The 17659-nt window shown below is 43.6% G+C and overlaps 1 protein-coding gene across 3 annotated transcripts; it reads right to left on the bottom strand.

Moving 5' to 3' along the window:
* Positions 1-81: 81 nt before the first annotated feature.
* On the bottom strand, positions 82-15477 carry rsf1a (remodeling and spacing factor 1a). 3 transcript variants are annotated; one of them, XM_072392019.1, is made up of 18 exons: positions 15259-15477; positions 11417-11508; positions 11216-11308; positions 10924-11129; positions 10681-10820; positions 10435-10512; positions 8584-9961; positions 8257-8455; positions 7933-8148; positions 6242-6346; positions 5578-5657; positions 5431-5479; positions 5041-5147; positions 4735-4799; positions 4411-4585; positions 4101-4321; positions 3711-3905; positions 82-3631 (listed from the first exon to the last, which is right to left on the bottom strand). In XM_072392019.1, the coding sequence occupies exons 1-18, from the start codon at positions 15410-15412 to the stop codon at positions 2853-2855; spliced, it is 4332 nt and encodes a 1443-aa protein (XP_072248120.1). In that variant the 5' UTR covers positions 15413-15477; the 3' UTR covers positions 82-2852. The 3 variants fall into 3 exon arrangements, with proteins under 3 accessions (XP_072248120.1, XP_072248122.1, XP_072248121.1); XM_072392021.1 differs by having other exon boundaries at positions 8257-8431; XM_072392020.1 differs by having other exon boundaries at positions 10687-10820.
* Positions 15478-17659: the final 2182 nt, after the last annotated feature.

Here is a 17659-nt window from a genome sequence, read left to right as displayed (position 1 = left end):
CTGAAACGATCCACCACTTGTGGGGATTTCCACATCATCTTGATCATTTCAAGAATAAGAAAAAGACACAGACTCGGTGTGTTTTGAGGAGGTGCCTGGGATGTTGGTTTTAATAACTTAGAAAACATTTATGTTACAGCAGTACTACAGTAACAGTACAACAGAGAAATGAAAGGAGCTGCATTCACATCCAGTGGTGCCAGTTTGAACATTTTAAAACCAACAGATTCTGCCACGGCGGCGAAACACAGAACAGTGGACTGACTGTTAAAAGGTGGCATAAAAACACAATGACCTGTTCTTACTGGTGAAACAGGCGAGGTGCTTCATGTGACTTTAAAGAGTCGGTGGAGGCTGTTACTGACTCGGATGTCCAGCTGCTGTGTCGGAGGATCTTGAAACTCCTCCAAAGCAGCTGAAATGATCGTATTAAACTTCTGCATTGAAGCGATTTTTAAAATTTTTTATTATTATTTTTTTTATATATAAAAAAAGAGGACGACACGTGATTAGAAGTTAGCAAGACTCGGTCTAAAGCATGTTTTCTAACAACAGCTGAACCACAGGAAAGTACCTGAAAGAACATTTTGGTGATTAAATGGGTGGTAAACCAACCATTAAAGGTTTTCTTTCAGTCTGAGCCAAAAAAAACATGAGAAAACAAGGCCAAGATCCCACAAAATATCATTCTTTCCTTGTAGGCTTCTGTGAGGAAAGCTTAACCTAATTTACACAGAAATTGGCTGATTTTCATAGTTTTCCTGATTAGACTCAAAGATTTTTTTTAATGTTTTACATTTTGATCTATTACTATGATTAGTTGAAAAGTCTCACTTGGACCTTTTGAATTTATATAAAAGAAGCAGTTCAAACAACTTTCTTTGTGACCGTTTTAGATTCTTTAATGAGCAACAGGTGAAATTATAATGATAAAACTAAGGTTTAACTTCTGTATATGTGAGTAAAGTTTAGCAAGAACTCAATAAACCAACCTGCCTCTAATCTTTTTTTTAAGGTTTTATTTGCACTCGGCAAACTTCAAACTAGATTACATTGAAACTGGGTTTGTAAATTGTCTGGAGGACGATTTAAAATGAAATATTAGTGGCGACCTCAGCTGGGTTTTGCTCCCGTTTGGACTCTCAAACTGTCAAATGTAAAAAAATCACAAAAAAAACAACTTTCGCTGAATATAAAGCCTGAGAATCCAGTTTTACTTTGCTCATGTTTCTGACGTTAATGATTTAAAATGCTCTTAAATTTAAGATAAAAAAGCTTAGCCACTGATTTTATGAGCAATGGAATTAAAGAAAAGGTAAATGATGATGAATAATGAGTCAGAAACCTTTGTTGTGGCTTTCTTTGCTCTGTCTGCAGTTTCTCTGACAAACAGCACAAAGCAGGACTTTGAGCAGCTTTCTTAGATTTAACCAATTTAAAATGACCCCCCCGTCGATACGCATCATAAGTTATAACGTTCACTATTAGAGGAAACCACATCTCACTCGGAACTCCTTTAATACTGACTTGGCTTTTGCTTTTTTTGTAAAAATTAAAGTTTGACAAACACATGATCAAAGTTTAATCGTCTGTTTCAGCTCAAACTCAAGGCAACGCCCCCATAAGACGAGTGGAGCCTCTTCTTATGAAGCACTGATTTGACAGGATGGAGTTAATGTTAAAGTCTTTATTTTTTTTTAGGTAAATCCTGACAGTGACGTTTATCCAGAAGCCGAGAAAACAAACTCAACAGCTGCCTGACTCGTGATCAGTGTTCATCTTCCTCCTCTGAGCCTCGAACAAAAAAATAAAGCTTTGTTCCTTCTCTCGGCACAACAAAGTTTAAAAACCTCATGAAGACACGCGGCTCGTCTTATTCCACAGCAGAATCTCAAACAAAACACGCTGATGGACTCACAGCTGACCGATCTGCACATCACCTGCAGCAACATCTCTCCTCCTCACCTTCATATAGAAAATATAACACTATATTTTACAAGAGAACTAAGAAAACAGAACATCTATTATCTTACAAGGGACAGCGTACAGGCAAAGTATGTACAGCAAACGTGGACAAAGTGGGCGAACACTTTGGATCAGAAATATTCTCCTGTGGCTCCGATTGAAATGGACGAGCAGATCAATTTTATTTTTTAACAAGCTCGTGGCATCATGTCGGGATATTTTCTGCTCACACTTGAAACTCATTGTTCAGGCGATCCTCGTGAATGAAGCCACTCTGCAGCCTGGAAAAAAGCGTTCATGACAGGTTATCTGAGTTATTTTCATTTTCAATCAGTCTGCCGACTGTTTTATTGATAGATAAGCCAATTTAATATCAGAGATTGATAACAGTTACAACTCCCTTAAGCTTGAAATGTACTGTTCTGTCCGAGCAGCAAAACCCAAAAATCCATTTGTGAACACATTAGCCTGGAAAAGCTGAGCATCCTCGGCATTATCGGAAATTTTGTGTCGTCTTTTCTGACGCAAAGTGTTGAGTTTGACACCCTCCTTGGCGGCAGGTTATTAAGTGCTATGAGAACGATGACGTGCTAACTCCTGCGTCCCACTCCATCAGGCTCAGATGGGATAAATCTGCTGTTATCTCCTGGACCAGTCAGAGAGAAGTCCGCGACTCAGGGAGAGGCGTCTGAATGCGTCCACTGAGACATGACGAGCTGCCAGTCCTGCTGTCAGGAGGCTTTTGGTCCGGTGATAGCACTCTACTACAATATAAACAGGGGAGGGGAGGGGGGGGGGTGAGAGTGATATCCAGTTTCAAAGGTGGTTTGTGGCTGAAAGAAAAAACTGAAACAAAGAAGCGAGCGTTATTCGCACAAACGCAGCCATCATGACTGCGGACTGCTCTGGGCAGAGTTCATTGAGTCCGACTGGTCCTCCCACTCTTCCTCCTCTTCTTCTGGATGCGAGGGGCCATTGTTCCTGCCCTGCCTGCCTGAACCAGCACTGTCTCTGGGCAAAGCGGGACTCCCGGCCCCAGGCTTCGCTGGGCCTCTGGAGGTCCAATGTCCGTTTGACGGAGACAGGCTGCGGCCCCTCCCCTTTTCCTGAGCGTCGCTGTCGTTTTTGTCCTCAGCTCTTCTCTCCGCCGATGAAGAATTTTTGGTCATCTGTCTTCCATCCTCTTCATCCTCATCCTCATCGTCTTCTTCGTCGTCGTCATCCGAGTCGATGCGGTTGAGTCTTTTGCGGATCGGACGATCCTCTTCTGATGACGACTCGGAGTCCTCCGACTCGTCCTCGTCCTCCTCGTCTGTTGAAGGCCGCCGTTTCTGCAGCATCTGAGCGAGACGTTTGCGCCGCTGCAGCGACAGCATCTCTCTCCTCCTCCCCCTGCCCATCTTCTCCAGGTCCTCCTCCTCTCTGCCCGTCCTCATTAACCTCCTCTGCTTGTCTTTGTCGTCCCCCTTCTCCAGCTGTGTCCTCTTCAGCCGCCTCCCTCTTTCCCCTTCGTCCTCCTCATCTTCATATCTTCTCCTCTTCTCTCTTGTCCTGCTTCTCCGGAAGTCTTTCTCCTCTCTTTTCCGTCTGTTCACACTCCTCCTCTGGTCATCTTCCTCCTCTTCTTCATAATCCTCCTCATCTGAGTCTTTCGAAGAAAGCGACACTAAAGAAGAGAAAAAAGAAGTCAAAACTCCGATTACAGCCCGTTTCTTCTTTAAAAGCTGAAAAAAGGGGGCACTAACCGTCGCTGTAGTCGCTCGAGAGATGCTCCTTGCGTGGTCTTCCACGGGCTTTCGCCTTCTGCTTGGTGGCGGAGGCCCTGGAGTTGTCCGATGACTCCGACGTCTCGCGGTAGTTGACCTGCTGGCGCTGGCCCCGCCTGAGACCCCGCCTCTTTTTGTCAGTGTCGCTGTCAGTCATGCTGAACTGATCAGAGTCTGTTGTGAACCAGTCAGAAAGTAACCTGCATTTATTTGGGTTTTTTGACATTTCTTTCCACCATTTCTGTCCTGAGGCTTAAAAACGTGACGAAGCTGACGATCTTAATTTATTTGCTCTAATCTAGTCCATCGACTTCATTCAACATTTCTGTTCAATTACACACAATCGGTGTCCGCTCCTCATCCACTCACCCATCTCTTCCTCGCTTTCTTCTTCCTCTTCCTCCGTGGGGCATCTCCGCCGCCGTTTCCTGCCCCTGCGTTGAGTCCTCATCCGTTTGTGTTTCGGCACCTCCTTCACCTCCCGTCTGTGGCGGGCCCCTTTGTCCCAGTTGCCCACGTCGCTGCCCGCATCTTCGTCTTCCTCTTCATCATAATCGGCCCCCGATGCGCCAAACTCCTCGTCCTCTGAGCTGTGAGGGGAAGAGGAGGAGAAGGGAATAAGACACGTGGCGGAGAGAGTAAAGGGAAGAGAAGTTTTGGGTAAAACTCTGAGTGTGACCTGTTGCTGAGCATGAACTCGTCTTCGCTCTCTGCTGCCGTGCTGTCGCTCTCCAGGTCGTTCAGTCTCCGTTTCTTCCTGTTCCTCGCGGCACGAGTTTGGCTTCTGATTGGCCGTTGGCTCTCCTTGCTGTCCTCCGACAGGATGGAGGTGATTTCTTGACCCTTCCCTGCCCCTGAGTCACAATTCAAGCCCTCAAAAGTTTGCTCTTACATCAAATGAAAAACAGGCCTGAAAGATTTTTTAAAACCGATCTAAAACAATGATAGAAGTGTTTTTAAAGCTTTAATTCCCCTTTCTCTGAACTTCAGATGGTGCACTCACCATCACAGAGGTCTCTGATGTCCTCCTCAATGGCCTCGTCAATGGCGTCATCAAAGTCATCAAACCTGCAACAGTTTCATTTTCTTCATGAAGCTGATTTATTTCTCCTCACATTTTAAATGGCAGATTCATTTAAAATGTCACATTGACCATAACCATGTTTATCTTTTACATCCGCAGTACGATTCACTGTAAAAGTAAATCCGAATGTTGCCCTAAAGTGTGAAAAGAAGCACATTCTGCACGTTTTTTACACCTTAAGAATATCAAACAGCCCACTTCCCGCCGCCACCGAACCACACCCACCGGTAGCTGATGTGCTTCCTGGTTCTGGTTGATCTCCTCCCGAGATTTTTCATCTTCTTGGGATCTTTCTTCTTTGAAGACTTCTCCTCCTCCTCCTCATCTCCCTCCTACAGAGAGTTTTCAGCGTTACACGTCGGAACAAACAACAACAAACACTGAGTTTGCTTTAATCCACATTAGCAAACTTTTTACTCTAAGATGGAAATCCGAATTTCTCAAACCTTCAGTAAGAATCATAAACAAGAAGATTTGTTTAAACAGACAGATGCTCAAAACTAATTAGATTGTTCCCCAATTTTGAGCACAACTCTATGAAGAATGTGAACATTTAAGCTGATATTGATCGTGTGGTGAAAGGAGGAAAATGAAATCAAGCTCTGGTTTCCTCACAGGAATGATGTTCTCCACACTGATCCCCACATACACCAGCCGTTCCCTCCTGGAAACACAAGAAAAGATGCATTTAATTTTTATTTAGTCCCCGAACTGTTTTTAATTAGTACAAAAGTCCGGCGTGTTGTTCAGGCGGGTGTCCACCTCCTCTCTGCTCTCTCTTTTTTCTTCAGAGCGCTGTCCAGATTCAGTAGCTGCTCCTCTAGTTTCTCACACAGCAGCTTCTGAAAACAGAAAAACACAAATCCATCTCCATCAGACGTTTAAATCATATGTCTACAAGGTTAAAAGCTTTTTTTTGGACCTGATATTTCTTCTTTGTGTCCACATTGGCATCTTTTGTTAATTGAAACACTCTCAAAAGTACAAAAACTTTCTACCAAGTACTGAAAGAGTACAGAAAAAAAATAAAATCTACACAATCTGCCTGCATTTACATCCAAAAAAACAAAATCTACACAATCTGCCTGCATTTACATCCAAAAAAACAAAATCTACACAATCTGCCTGCATTTACATCCAAAAAAATAAAATCTACACAATCTGCCTGCATTTACATCCAAAAAAATAAAATCTACACAATCTGCCTGCATTTACATCCAAAAAAATCAAATCTACACAATCTGCCTGCATTTACATCCAAAAAAACAAAATCTACACAATCTGCCTGCATTTACATCCAAAAAAACAAAATCTACACAATCTGTCTGCATTTACATCCAAAAAAACAAAATCTACACAATCTGCCTGCATTTACATCCAAAAAAACAAAATCTACACAATCTGCCTGCATTTACATCCATCTTACATGTTGGCAGGGTGGACAGAACCACTCTCCATCTGGGATGAGCATCAGCGGCGGCCGCAGGCAGGCCGTGTGGTACCCGCTGTCACAGGAGTCACACAGCAGGATCTGAGGACGCACACACACACTCATAAGTATGTACACACTGAAATATCTTCAGCAGAACACTGAAGTAGGCAACAAGTCGGCCATCTTCAGCTAATGTGAGAGAAAAATGTCAAGAGGCCCTCAGGAACTCTGCTCAGCCGAGTACGTTTTGTTTTTGGGTTTTGGCCGATAGAGAACCCCTGATCACCGTTCCAGTGCTCTGATCTGATGAGGGAAATCACAGAAGAGCATCTCTCCTGAACATTCCCTCAGATCCCAGATGCAGCAGAGCAGGCGCTCTTCCTCCTCCTCCTCACTACGGTGAGTTTCCGTCTGTAAACGTTCAGACTCTGAAGTTTTCCCCCAGTGATGTTTACTCCACCAGTCGTGAGAAGCATTATTTACTCAAGCAAAAAAAGCACTTGAATTAAGTTTATAAACTTTATAAACCCAACGGTTAAGACACTCAAAGACCTGCTTCCATCATCATCATCATCAGCTGTTTCTTATGGCATGAAGTAGCAACAAGCTGCATATGCAGAACTCTGCAGGGCATTTATAAAGTGTTGTGTTTTTTTCCTCATCTTTGTGATTGAGTATGTTATTAAAGCTAATCGATCCAGTATTAAGTGGAATCAGCTGAACATTGTCCGTGTTGGGAGGCTCCAACCAGCAAAGGTCGGATGAAATTTAGCAGGGCATTAAACAATTAAGAGCTTTTAAACTACAAACCATATTCACTCACTAATGCTCATAGAAGGCCATGTAGTGCTCTTCTCCTCTATCACACATTCACAAAATGATGGACGCCTCAGAGGCCACGTGGCGTTCAGTGTCTTTCCCAAGGACACTTAAACGTGTGGTCTGGAGAAGCCGGGAATCGACCCACCGTTTAGCGACACTGCTCCTCCTCCTCCTGAGCCACTGTTTGGCTGGCAGGGATCTTTTCTTTTCAGCAGCGCCGCGACCTACAGCAACGTGTGACTGTGCGTCATCATTTTCCAGAAACCACGAGCATCCGGAAAATTTAGCAATAAATATCCAAAACTCATGTTCCACTGTTACTACAGTAGCCCAGAAAGGTCAAACGCTGACTCTCGAGCAGGTGCTTCATGTTTTCTATTGTGCACTGGAGGCCACTTTCGATCTATATTCCTAAATATCGATGCATCCTGAGCATTAGCTCTTTACCAGCCTCCACACCTCTGAACATTAATGAGGTCACCGGCTGTTGACGCTGTGCAGAACAGTCCAGTTGGAGTTGGTTACTCTTTCATCCAGGTCTGACAGAGAGACGCGATGTGTTAACACTTCACGGGGAGGAGTTTGGGACCTTTGTACTATTGATTGCTACAACTTTTCAAAACTTTACACCAAAAGTAAACAAACAAAGTTTTAGTCACCTAAAAAATGCACAATTTCAAAGTGGAGAAGGCGGCGCTGTTTATAGAAACGGATGAAGTCCTAAACATGGGCCGCTGTGCCTCAGATTCAGGAGAGAGTATCTGTGAATGTGGAAGGCCGGTGGTTCGATCCCCAGGTTCTTTAATTCTGCTCTGAGTGCACAGCAGAAGTCATATTTGTGTGGTGAAACGCTCTATGCTCACCAGTTCCGGGTGGTTGGGAAGGCCACAGTGACTGCAGGCGTCCTCACTGGGAATCTCCTCTGATTTACAGGATTCTTCCTCCTCCGAGTCGCTCCCACCTTCACCCTCGTCCTCTCCTCGTTTCCTCCGCCTGTCCTCCACCTCTCCTCCCTCGTTCAGTTTGCGTCTCTTTGAGCGGATGTTCGACCATCGGGGGCGCCTGTGCCTCCGTTTACCCTGAACGAAATGCAACAGAGAGACTTTCAAAGGTGAGAAACAACAAAAAGAGCAGAGATTAATTCAAAATGTCTGTGTTCAGTTGGTGTTTTACAGGGAACTGTTTACCCTTTGCTTCCTAATGTTTCCAGGAGGTTCAGCTTTACTGTCTTTCTTCGCGGCTGAGCTTTCCTCCTCGTCCTCTTCCTCGTCCTCGGCCTCCTCCTCTTCCCTTATTCTGGCAGGCAGCGCCTGTTTCCTTTGCGCTTTCTTTCTCTGGCTCTCGGCTGCCTTCGAGCTTGGCCTGCAGGTTGGCAAAGCAGAGGATCTTCAAGAAAAGAGGTGCAGATGAGGTGAATTTATGGTGAGAATCAAACCAAGTGAAGCTGAGAGTAAAATGGATGAAGACATGTAGAGTTTATCATCTGTTCTTCTTCAGTTTTAGCTGTTTCATACCTGCATATCCGTGCTGACCTCCTCAGAGGCCTTCCCTCCTCCTGCACCTCCTGCTCTCTGTCTTTCTCCTCCTCCTTTCCTCCTTTGCCCTTCAGCTTGTTTCTCCGATGGGGGGGGATCTTGATCTTCAACCTGATTCCTTCTTTCTGGAGCTCAGAGGAGGCTTCTTCCAGGGGCCCCTGCTTTTCCTCCGATTCAAACCCAGTGCCCTGGCCTGCCAAACCACCATTGACCCCTTCCCCCTGGCGGTCCTTTTTATCCGCCTTGTTTACTTTAAGCGGTGAAGCAGCACTCCTTGATTCTCCATCCACTTTTCCTAAATTGCTTGCATTCTCTTCTGGATCATTCTGACTTAATGATGCACCAAGGTGCTCTGATGCCTCATCCTTCTGCTGACAGCTGCTCTGCTCAGTATCCTTCCCCTTGTCAGACTCTTCTTCTGTTGTTTTTTTATCCTGGTCCTCCACAGTCTGCCTCTGGAGTTCCTCTGTGGACTGAGACAGGGAGGAGAAACCAACAGCATCCTCTTTTCTTTCTGTAACTTCAGGGATTTCATCGGGTTTTGTCGATGACAGTGACGGTTTTTTAGGTGTCTGAGCCTCCGTCGCTGCGTGAGGAGCAGGAGCGGCGGCTGCTGTTGGCGCCTCGCCCTCGGTAACTGCTTTCCTTACCAGCACTGACTGCCGGCTCACTTCCTTATCCTCCTCCAGACTCAAACATGGTTCTGAGCTCGGCCCATTTTGCTCCTGATGCTCAGCACCGGGGGTTCTGTGAAGCTCAGACGGGCTGCGGATAACTCCAACATGACCAACAACGCCAACTTGACCGATGACCCCAATGACTCCATTTTGTCCCTCTTTATGAGGCTGGATGAGAGATGCTCTCCCATTGGTCAGTTCTTGCCGTGATGCAGTGATCACCAGCTGCTGCTGCGGCTGTTGTGCAGCAGCTGGACCGCCTGCAGGCGCTGAAGAGTTGAGCAGCTTCCCATCTCTTCCACGATCGTCTTTGCTCTGGATCACCGAGGGATTGCAAACAATTATACTGCTGCTGTTACTATTGTTGAGGTGGTTACTATGGAAACTATCTGCAAGCTTGAGATCCCTCTTCTTCAGTGGTATCTTAGCCTGCTGGTTGCTCCTGACGACTGCCCTCTCCGCTTCTGCTTCCTTGTTTATTTTTGTCAGATTCACACGAGGTGCCATGACGACGGAAACAGCGTTTTTGGGGGCGTCAGCATCCCTCGGTTCTGATTTGATGGTGGTGATCGTGCTCACACGGTTATCGAAGGCAGACGGTTTTTGGGTGGTCTTCTCGCCCTTCACCTCAGCTTCGGTTTTTTCCTGCTTGACGGGCTGCGTCTGCTCCTGCTTCACCACTGCAAAGCAAAAAGGAGTGAACAGCCATCCTCCAAGAAACGTCAAACAAGAAGAAACAGCGCTCGAGCAGAATAAAATCAGATCAAAATGAGCATGAAAGGGAAGCTCAGATGAGATCAGGGCGGGACATTTGCCTCACCGCCACTTTGGCTGTTAAAACGCCATCAGTAAAAGTCAGTTTTATCCTTCTTGTATCATTGAAGGATCATTAAATAACTGACAAATGACAGCTGTACTTTTTACAGATGTTCTTTCTGGCCTGCTGTGTATCTTTTTGTTGTTTCGCCTCCTTCTGCTTTCTAAGTCTGTGCTCGTGGTCACTTTGTGTGCTGTTGCCCATTCAGAAATCTGCTCATATTATTAAAAAAATGAGGATCCCATTTTCCTTCTCCTCTGGTTTTCCTGTCGCTGAACACCGACGATCATCTATGAGTTTTCTTTCATGTCTAAATGTGAATTAAAACCCGGATACCTTGTTTTATGGGTTTCTCTTCCTTAGGGTCGACCTTCGGACTGTCGGCCTGTTCCTCGGTACTTTTGGCCTCGTCCCCTACGAATCATAACCAAAACAAAGTGAAAGTTTAAACCCAAACTTTGAATTAAATAATTTTCAAACAAACAATCTTGGTCTTTTTTGTCGTTTTTTAAGGTGAGTTGAGTTTAACTTCAACCGTTTAGACAGCAGCTTGGATCAGATGTATCTGTCTGTGAAACAAACCCGTGCCTTTCTCTGCAGGGCTGGCAGGGCTCCTGGATCCAGCCTGGGTCTGGTCCCGCTCCTGATTCTGGTTCTGGTTCTGGTTCGGTTCAACCTGAGCCTTCAGCAGATCCAGAGCCTCAGCCAAGTCATTACGATTCCTGAGAAAACAGTTTGGTTCGACAGTGAGCTGATAAGAAATCACAGAATGTTTTTATCTCGCCTAAAAGCCCGAACTGACGAAAGTTAAAGCAGGAGAGCTACCTGACGATGCACTTCCAGGTGGATCCGTCCAGGTCATCCTGCTCCTCCGTGTACAGCCGGATGTTCTGCTCCTGGTCCAGCTGAAGCCAGTACATCAAGCCCTGCCGGTCCCGACCCACAGGCTGCAGCCTCATCTTCTCTGGGTCCTCGTCGTTGACCACCATCTTGAACTTCAGGTTGTCGTCAAACTGACACTCGCAGAGATACTGAGGAGGAGACAAACGTGTGGAAGGTGAATGGAAACGGAGCCGCTGCTCTGACAGAAGGTGCCACAGTTTACACGCTGTCATACTTTCAGGATGCTGGACTTGCACTCCATCGACATCTCCTGGTACCCCTTCTGTTCCAGCTCCCACGCCCACGTGCTGTTCAGCTCCTGGCAAACCTACAGGGCGAAGGAATTCAGGAAGTCATATGGTTGGAGTTTCCTGTGTGAGGTGAGCTCCATCCAAAGAAAGGTGGACTTTTCCCAGGTCAAGCAGAAGCTCCTCACCTTCGCCAGGTATTTTTCCCAGCGGTCGGTGGTCACAGACCTCCCCAGTTTCCTGAGCAGCTTCACGTGGAGCTCCACCAGGGGTTTGGGAACTAAAAAACACACATGACCATTAGAAGTGGAGCACAGTCACCCAGCCCTTAAAGTCAACTTTAACACTGGTTGAATTGTTGTTTTTCCTTCTTTTAACTCTTTTTCTTTCTCTTTATCAGTTTACATCAGAAAACACAGTTTTTAAATGCATTTATAACACTAATGAGGTTATTTAGTTTGCAGTTTATTTGTGCGATTACTCAAACAATTAAGGACAGATTTTCTTGAAAAGCAACTTAGAAGGAATGGATACAGATTTTTGTTTGGCCTGAAGAGGTAAGCAGCTGCCCAGATAGCTTTTATTTTCTCTTCAAAGTGACTTGAGATAACATTTGTTGTGATTTGGCGGTAAATATATAAATCTGAACCGAGTCTAATTGAATTTTCAAACATGAATGTTACTATTAAATGTTCAGAGTTGACACACAACAACAGAGGGACAGTATAAGTTAGACTGAAGCGGAGATTTGAATGGATTTGAGCCGTTATCTATGAAGCCTCCTGTGCTCCTTGAGCTTATCAATGAGAAATCATGCCACCTCAAGGGGATCGAACTCATTCTTCCTTCTGTACAGCCTCATAACTTGAAATCCTTCTCAGAATGCGTGCGTTTATCAGTGTGACGACACCCAAGGAGCTTAATTACAGCAGAATATCCCCATGTGTCTCAGGCTGATGATACACAGCACATGAACATGGCTTCATTTACCTGATGTGTCCTCGCGAATTCACTGTTTTAGAGTTATTTAGTATTTGCAATGAGCGCATTTACATCCACTGTAACATTCAAATTTTGATATATGAGGAATCCTGTTGCTCATATCAACAGACATTAAAGAAGGTCTTTAGATTTTAACCTGGGGGGAAAAAGTTTGAATTGAAATACTTTTTGACTCACACAACTTCACTTTGGAGCCAGATGGGTGATATTTTAATGCAGCGATACGTCACATATGGCAGTTTGTAAGATGACCCTAAAGCTACACTGAAGGCACGTACCATCACTGTCAGACCTTGAAGAAACACAAGCTGCTAATTGGGGAAAACACTTAAATGCACCGACTCTGTTTTGGTTTATAAATTGTTCGTGGTCTAGCCCCAGCTCCACTGCAAGAATGTACTAAAAAGAACTCAAACAGGTCAACTGGAGCTGGCTCTAGATGAGATTTCACAGTCCCCTTTAGGAAAAGTACCTTTGGAGAGGCTGGATTTTCTCAATATAGATGATATATCACACAATGTGAGCACTTTCAACCCTTAACTCTGTTACCAAACAATCTGTAACTTGTCTGTTATTGTTGTTTTATTAATCTAACTTATTCTTATTTATTAGGGACCATCAACCGAACCAAGGAACAAAAGATGAAAATTAGCTTTGAGCTGCAATCTTGTATATTTAAACTTGATATGTGAGATATCTCCCAGTTTTAAATAAATGAACTTTAACTAGAACCTAATCAAGTCACGATCACATAAATATGTTATAACGTGAAATGTTTCGGTTCAAACAACATTTTATCAGTTACAACAATATATACATCGTATTGCAAAACATCATTTTTTTAATATAATGTGATAAAAATGCATGTTGTGATAACAGGAAAATATCATGATGGAGAAGTTGTTGGAACAATAAACTTTTCACATTACAACCTACTTATAGAGCTATTTAAATGTATCACAACCATAAACAGACACTGTTTTCTGTATTTTCCAAAGCAGTCTCTACTCGGAAGTACGAATAAAACTGCTCTTAACTTGCTAATATAACAGTAGAAGGTTAAGAGATGTAAATAAAATGGGTGCCAGCTACTTTCTCAGCGAGAATCTATCGGGTAAATCTTTAATTTGATATTCTGTAAACACTTTTTCCCACTTTAATGTTAGCTGTTCAGATCAGAAGTCACATGTCCCGGGTCCAGTGCAAACAGCTGTGTAAACATCAGTGTTAAATGTGACAAATTAAATCTATTTAAATCCAGTGTTTCTACTTTATTTTTCAACTTTACTACAATGAGAGGAATGTTGTGTCGTCCCAGGGAGATTTCTGCACATAACTGAAAAACATCTATCATCTGTTTAGTTACAGTTTAAAGGGACACAATATTCGATAAAAGCACAGCTGAACAACTGACAGCTGAAGTGATTAGATTTGAGAGCACTTATGACAGCATCCAACACATCATTTAGAATTTAACAAAAAGTGATATATTAATTAAGAAAAAATCCATTCTGAAAGTAATTATTATAGTTACAGTTCAAATTGCTGGCTTTAATCGACCAAAACAGTAAAACCCTGCATTTAAATGGTTTTATGTATTAATCATATCAACATATTATGTATTTAAGAGCTTGTCTGTTTATTGTACTTGTTATAATACAGTTATGAAGTTCTTCATTTCTGTTAGCATAAAATAGATCCTGTCTAAATGTTTAATTATGATAATAACTAAAAATCCAGACAGTTATGTGGCCTTGAAAACAAACAAATAAAACACATTAAATTAGGCTTTTTGGGTGGTCTAATATGAGGCTGTTACGGAACCTCTGAATCTGAAGGAAATTCCAGTTTCTCTGCTTGTAAGCTTGACTGAAATCAACATTCTTATCTTATCAAAAAAGAGTCTTAATCTAAACAAGGCAAAACGGAGTCAATTTCGCCTGACAAAATATCTGATAATCACCATAGCATCTAGAGTAAACACACTAACCATCATGTTTACGTTATTCTGAGGGCTAATTATGCGCTATCGGAGCTAAATCACACATTAAGCAGCTCGTTAAGATGCAAGACGGAGAAACACGGTTTGCGACAAACAGATAAGACTCTAAAACATCCGTTTGTTATAGAACACGAAGTGGTGGATTAATTGGACGCCTGTGTGATGTACTTTGATCAAAAACTTAACGGAATCGTTAAAGCTAACTAGTTAGCCATCAGCGAGTGAATACCGCGCATGCGCAGATCTAACTACCTCTCTACCTATGCCAAAAAATAACATCCACTGTTTTGAACGAACATCTCTTGCACGGTTTTGACAGCCGTCCGAAATGCTGTCCGAGGAGACGATGTAATCCTCGTGACCGCACATCTGTCCCCATTTAACACTGGGGACAATGGTGTCATTCCGACACCACTGCCTGTGAGGCAAGGCCGGTGAAAAATTACACCTGACAACACTCCGGAGCTAACCGGTTGGCTGTGTGTGGCCACTCTGCACGGCTGCATCATGGCTCCCACATCAAGTTTAAAAGATCGATATCAGCCCTGACAACATTATCGACGACTTGTCACTTAATACAAAGTAAAAGCCCGCGGGATAACGAGCCAAATGCTGTACTCCCGTCAGTGTCCGTTTCCAAAAACTTTCACACAACAGAGTCCAAAGTATGGGATATAGAAGAGGGCTAGCTTCACGTTAGCACGCGTCTTTTAGTTGCCCAAATGTTTCCTTGGCAACTATGACTAAAACTAGCTGTCTGTCCACAAAAACAGTCTCTGACCAGGGCCAAAATTTTTTTTGCCACCACCAGTGAATTAACGCCGCGGCTCACTGCCTGAACCCCGACTGTGATGCTGCTCTGCCGGGTCTCACACACAACATTCACCGTTATACATCAACATCACGATGGTGGTGGTGGTGGTGGAAGTGTTGGCCCCCTTCTCCTTCGGTTTCAAGTGTCGCAGCTTTCTACCACTTCTTCGATCCACCACCACCAACCACAAACCACCGCCACCGACCTCTCACCTGTCGTTGTGTCCCGCAGATACCTCTCCATCTGCGGGAAAGTCATCTCGGGAAGGTCCAGCGCCGGTCCGTATCGCTCCAGGAACGAGCAGACCTCCGCGAAGCTCGGGCAGAGCGGCGGGCCAGAGCTCCTCAACACCGCCGGAGCAGCCATCTTTCCAGGCGGAGAGAAATAGGAGGGGAGGGCTCGCTGCTCGGATGCGACTGTGTGCGAATGAAATGAATGGAGGCAGTGAAGGATCTACCGGTGTCGAGCTGGAGATTAGGGTGGCGAGGAGCTTCCGGGGAGCACCTTCAACATAAAACCATCCAAGACTTGTGATTTAGGTTTGTCAAAGTACCCAAAGTTACTCTGGCCTTAAGGTTCAGGAAACATAATTACAGTTGGCAATCAAAACAAAACCAAAAACACAACAATGTCGTAGAAAGCACAGCAATAACGCAGTAAAGTGTTTGGGTTTATCTGAGTTTAAGGACATTTATTTGTTTTTATGCCTTGATTTCTTTCTTTTTAGAGCCTTGGTTTAGTCTCTGTTCTATTTTGATTCAGTTCAAGCTATATTCTGTTGTATTCTTGTTTTTGTAAAGGCTGTTTTTGGTCCTCAGTGGCCTTTATTTGACACGAAGGGGGCAGACACGCAGCAAAGGACCTCAGGCCGGGACTCAAGCCTGGGCAGGCCAGTTGAGGACCTTCAGCCTCTCTACTGGGGCCCCATAAAAGTTTAGTTTCTGTTTGTGTCCTGTTAAGTTTCTATCTTTTGTTTTCCAGGTCCTCAGTGTTGTGTCATCCTGTGTTTTATCCTGTTTTTGTCCATGTTTTGCTTGAGTTTGTTTTCAGGCTAGTCGGGTGAGTTTTCATTTATTCTTGTCATCAGAGAGGTGAAGAGGTCAAATGTGACCTTGAAGGTGCTGCAAAGCTCTACAAAAAAAGATTTCACAGGTCCACACTCCGCAAAGATGATGTTTGTGAGAAAAGTGGCCATTTCTTCACGAAAATAACAAAAGAAGCATGTTTGGAGTTCACCGAAATGCATCTGAGCCTCCACAAACACCATCCCTACACGTTCTTACCTGTTTCTGTCTTCCAAAGAATCAAGACTGGGACGAAGGGTCACTTTTTGACCTGATTATGACCCTGAATATGGAGAAAATAATACTCTCAACTGGTTTAAGTGGGATAATCTCGTCAAAGACCGTCAGAAGAACCCAGAACAGCTTTTCTTTGAGGGCAAAAATGGGCAAAAAACAAATGAAACCCAAATCACTTGCAGCTGTAACTAGCGTTAAATGTGTTCACAATAAATCATTTAGCTGAAAGTCTTTTTCTTTTATACTTTAATTTTATGTCACCAATTCAGACTATAAAGTGTTTCATCATTACATAAAGTCCCTAAATATATTGATCCGAATTACAGGTTTCAGGAATATGAATACATGTGTTTGTCTTTGCTCCATTTACAAATGCAAACATCCTTGATTGAATAAGATGATCTTATTCTTTAAATGTGAGGTATGACAGTGTCATTATCTGTCCATTCTTAATTTATAGCTTCAGTCATAAGAGCATCGGGTGTCTTTAACGTTTAGGAATTTTATTTTTTAGGTCCAATCGTCACATTTCCGGCGCGGTTGTGCTCGTTTATTTTAGCTTGATGAAGCTGCGAGAAGTTTGGGAGGACCACAGAGGGCAGAGCAAGAATGCCCAGAATTCATCGCGACAAAAACCAACATCAACAACATTTCAAAATGGTTTTGGTTTTTATTCCTGAGATGTTTCCACAGCAAACCGACGGCCTCGTGCTCTCACATTTCATCAGTCTGACACAAAAACCCGTCTTGTGTGAGGACATCCTAATTGGTGTCTCGTGATGTGTTTGTACAGTTAATTCTAATGGGTGGGGGGGTTCTTAAATGCACGTTTGCGCTTCACATCGGTGCTGCATGCTGCGCAGATAGTCACGCTACCCGAGAAAATGCTGCATTTAAGGACTGCTGGGAAAATCATCAAAGCTAGGAAAGACCTAATTCAGCTAATGAAAAGCACATTTAAACTACTTTCGTGTTCAGGTTAATGTTGCGGGGATTAGATTTGTCAATATTTATGAATTACATTTAGACGTTTTGCAAAAAGCGGAGCCCATGTTGATATATTACGACGTTTTTACATGTTATTTACTCAGTTCACGTTGTTTTCTTTTTAATGATTTATGGCTCTTTGTGAGCACAAACTCACGCATAACTGAATTTTAGCACATTAATATTAATGCATGCGGTTTTTTATTTGTTCATTTATTGACAAGGATCCAGTTAGTTGATGTCAGGGCAGCAGCTTGCCTTCCTGGGGTCCACACATAAAACAATAACACATCAGATCTGATGGAAATTAAATCAGTCGTAATGC

Source organism: Leuresthes tenuis, unplaced genomic scaffold (genome assembly GCF_036924035.1).
Source record: "Leuresthes tenuis unplaced genomic scaffold, fLeuTen1.0.hap1 SCAF_9, whole genome shotgun sequence".
In the NCBI taxonomy this organism is placed as follows: domain Eukaryota; kingdom Metazoa; phylum Chordata; class Actinopteri; order Atheriniformes; family Atherinopsidae; genus Leuresthes; species Leuresthes tenuis.
Note: the sequence above shows the minus strand (reverse complement) of the source record. Positions and strands in the feature narration are given on the sequence as shown.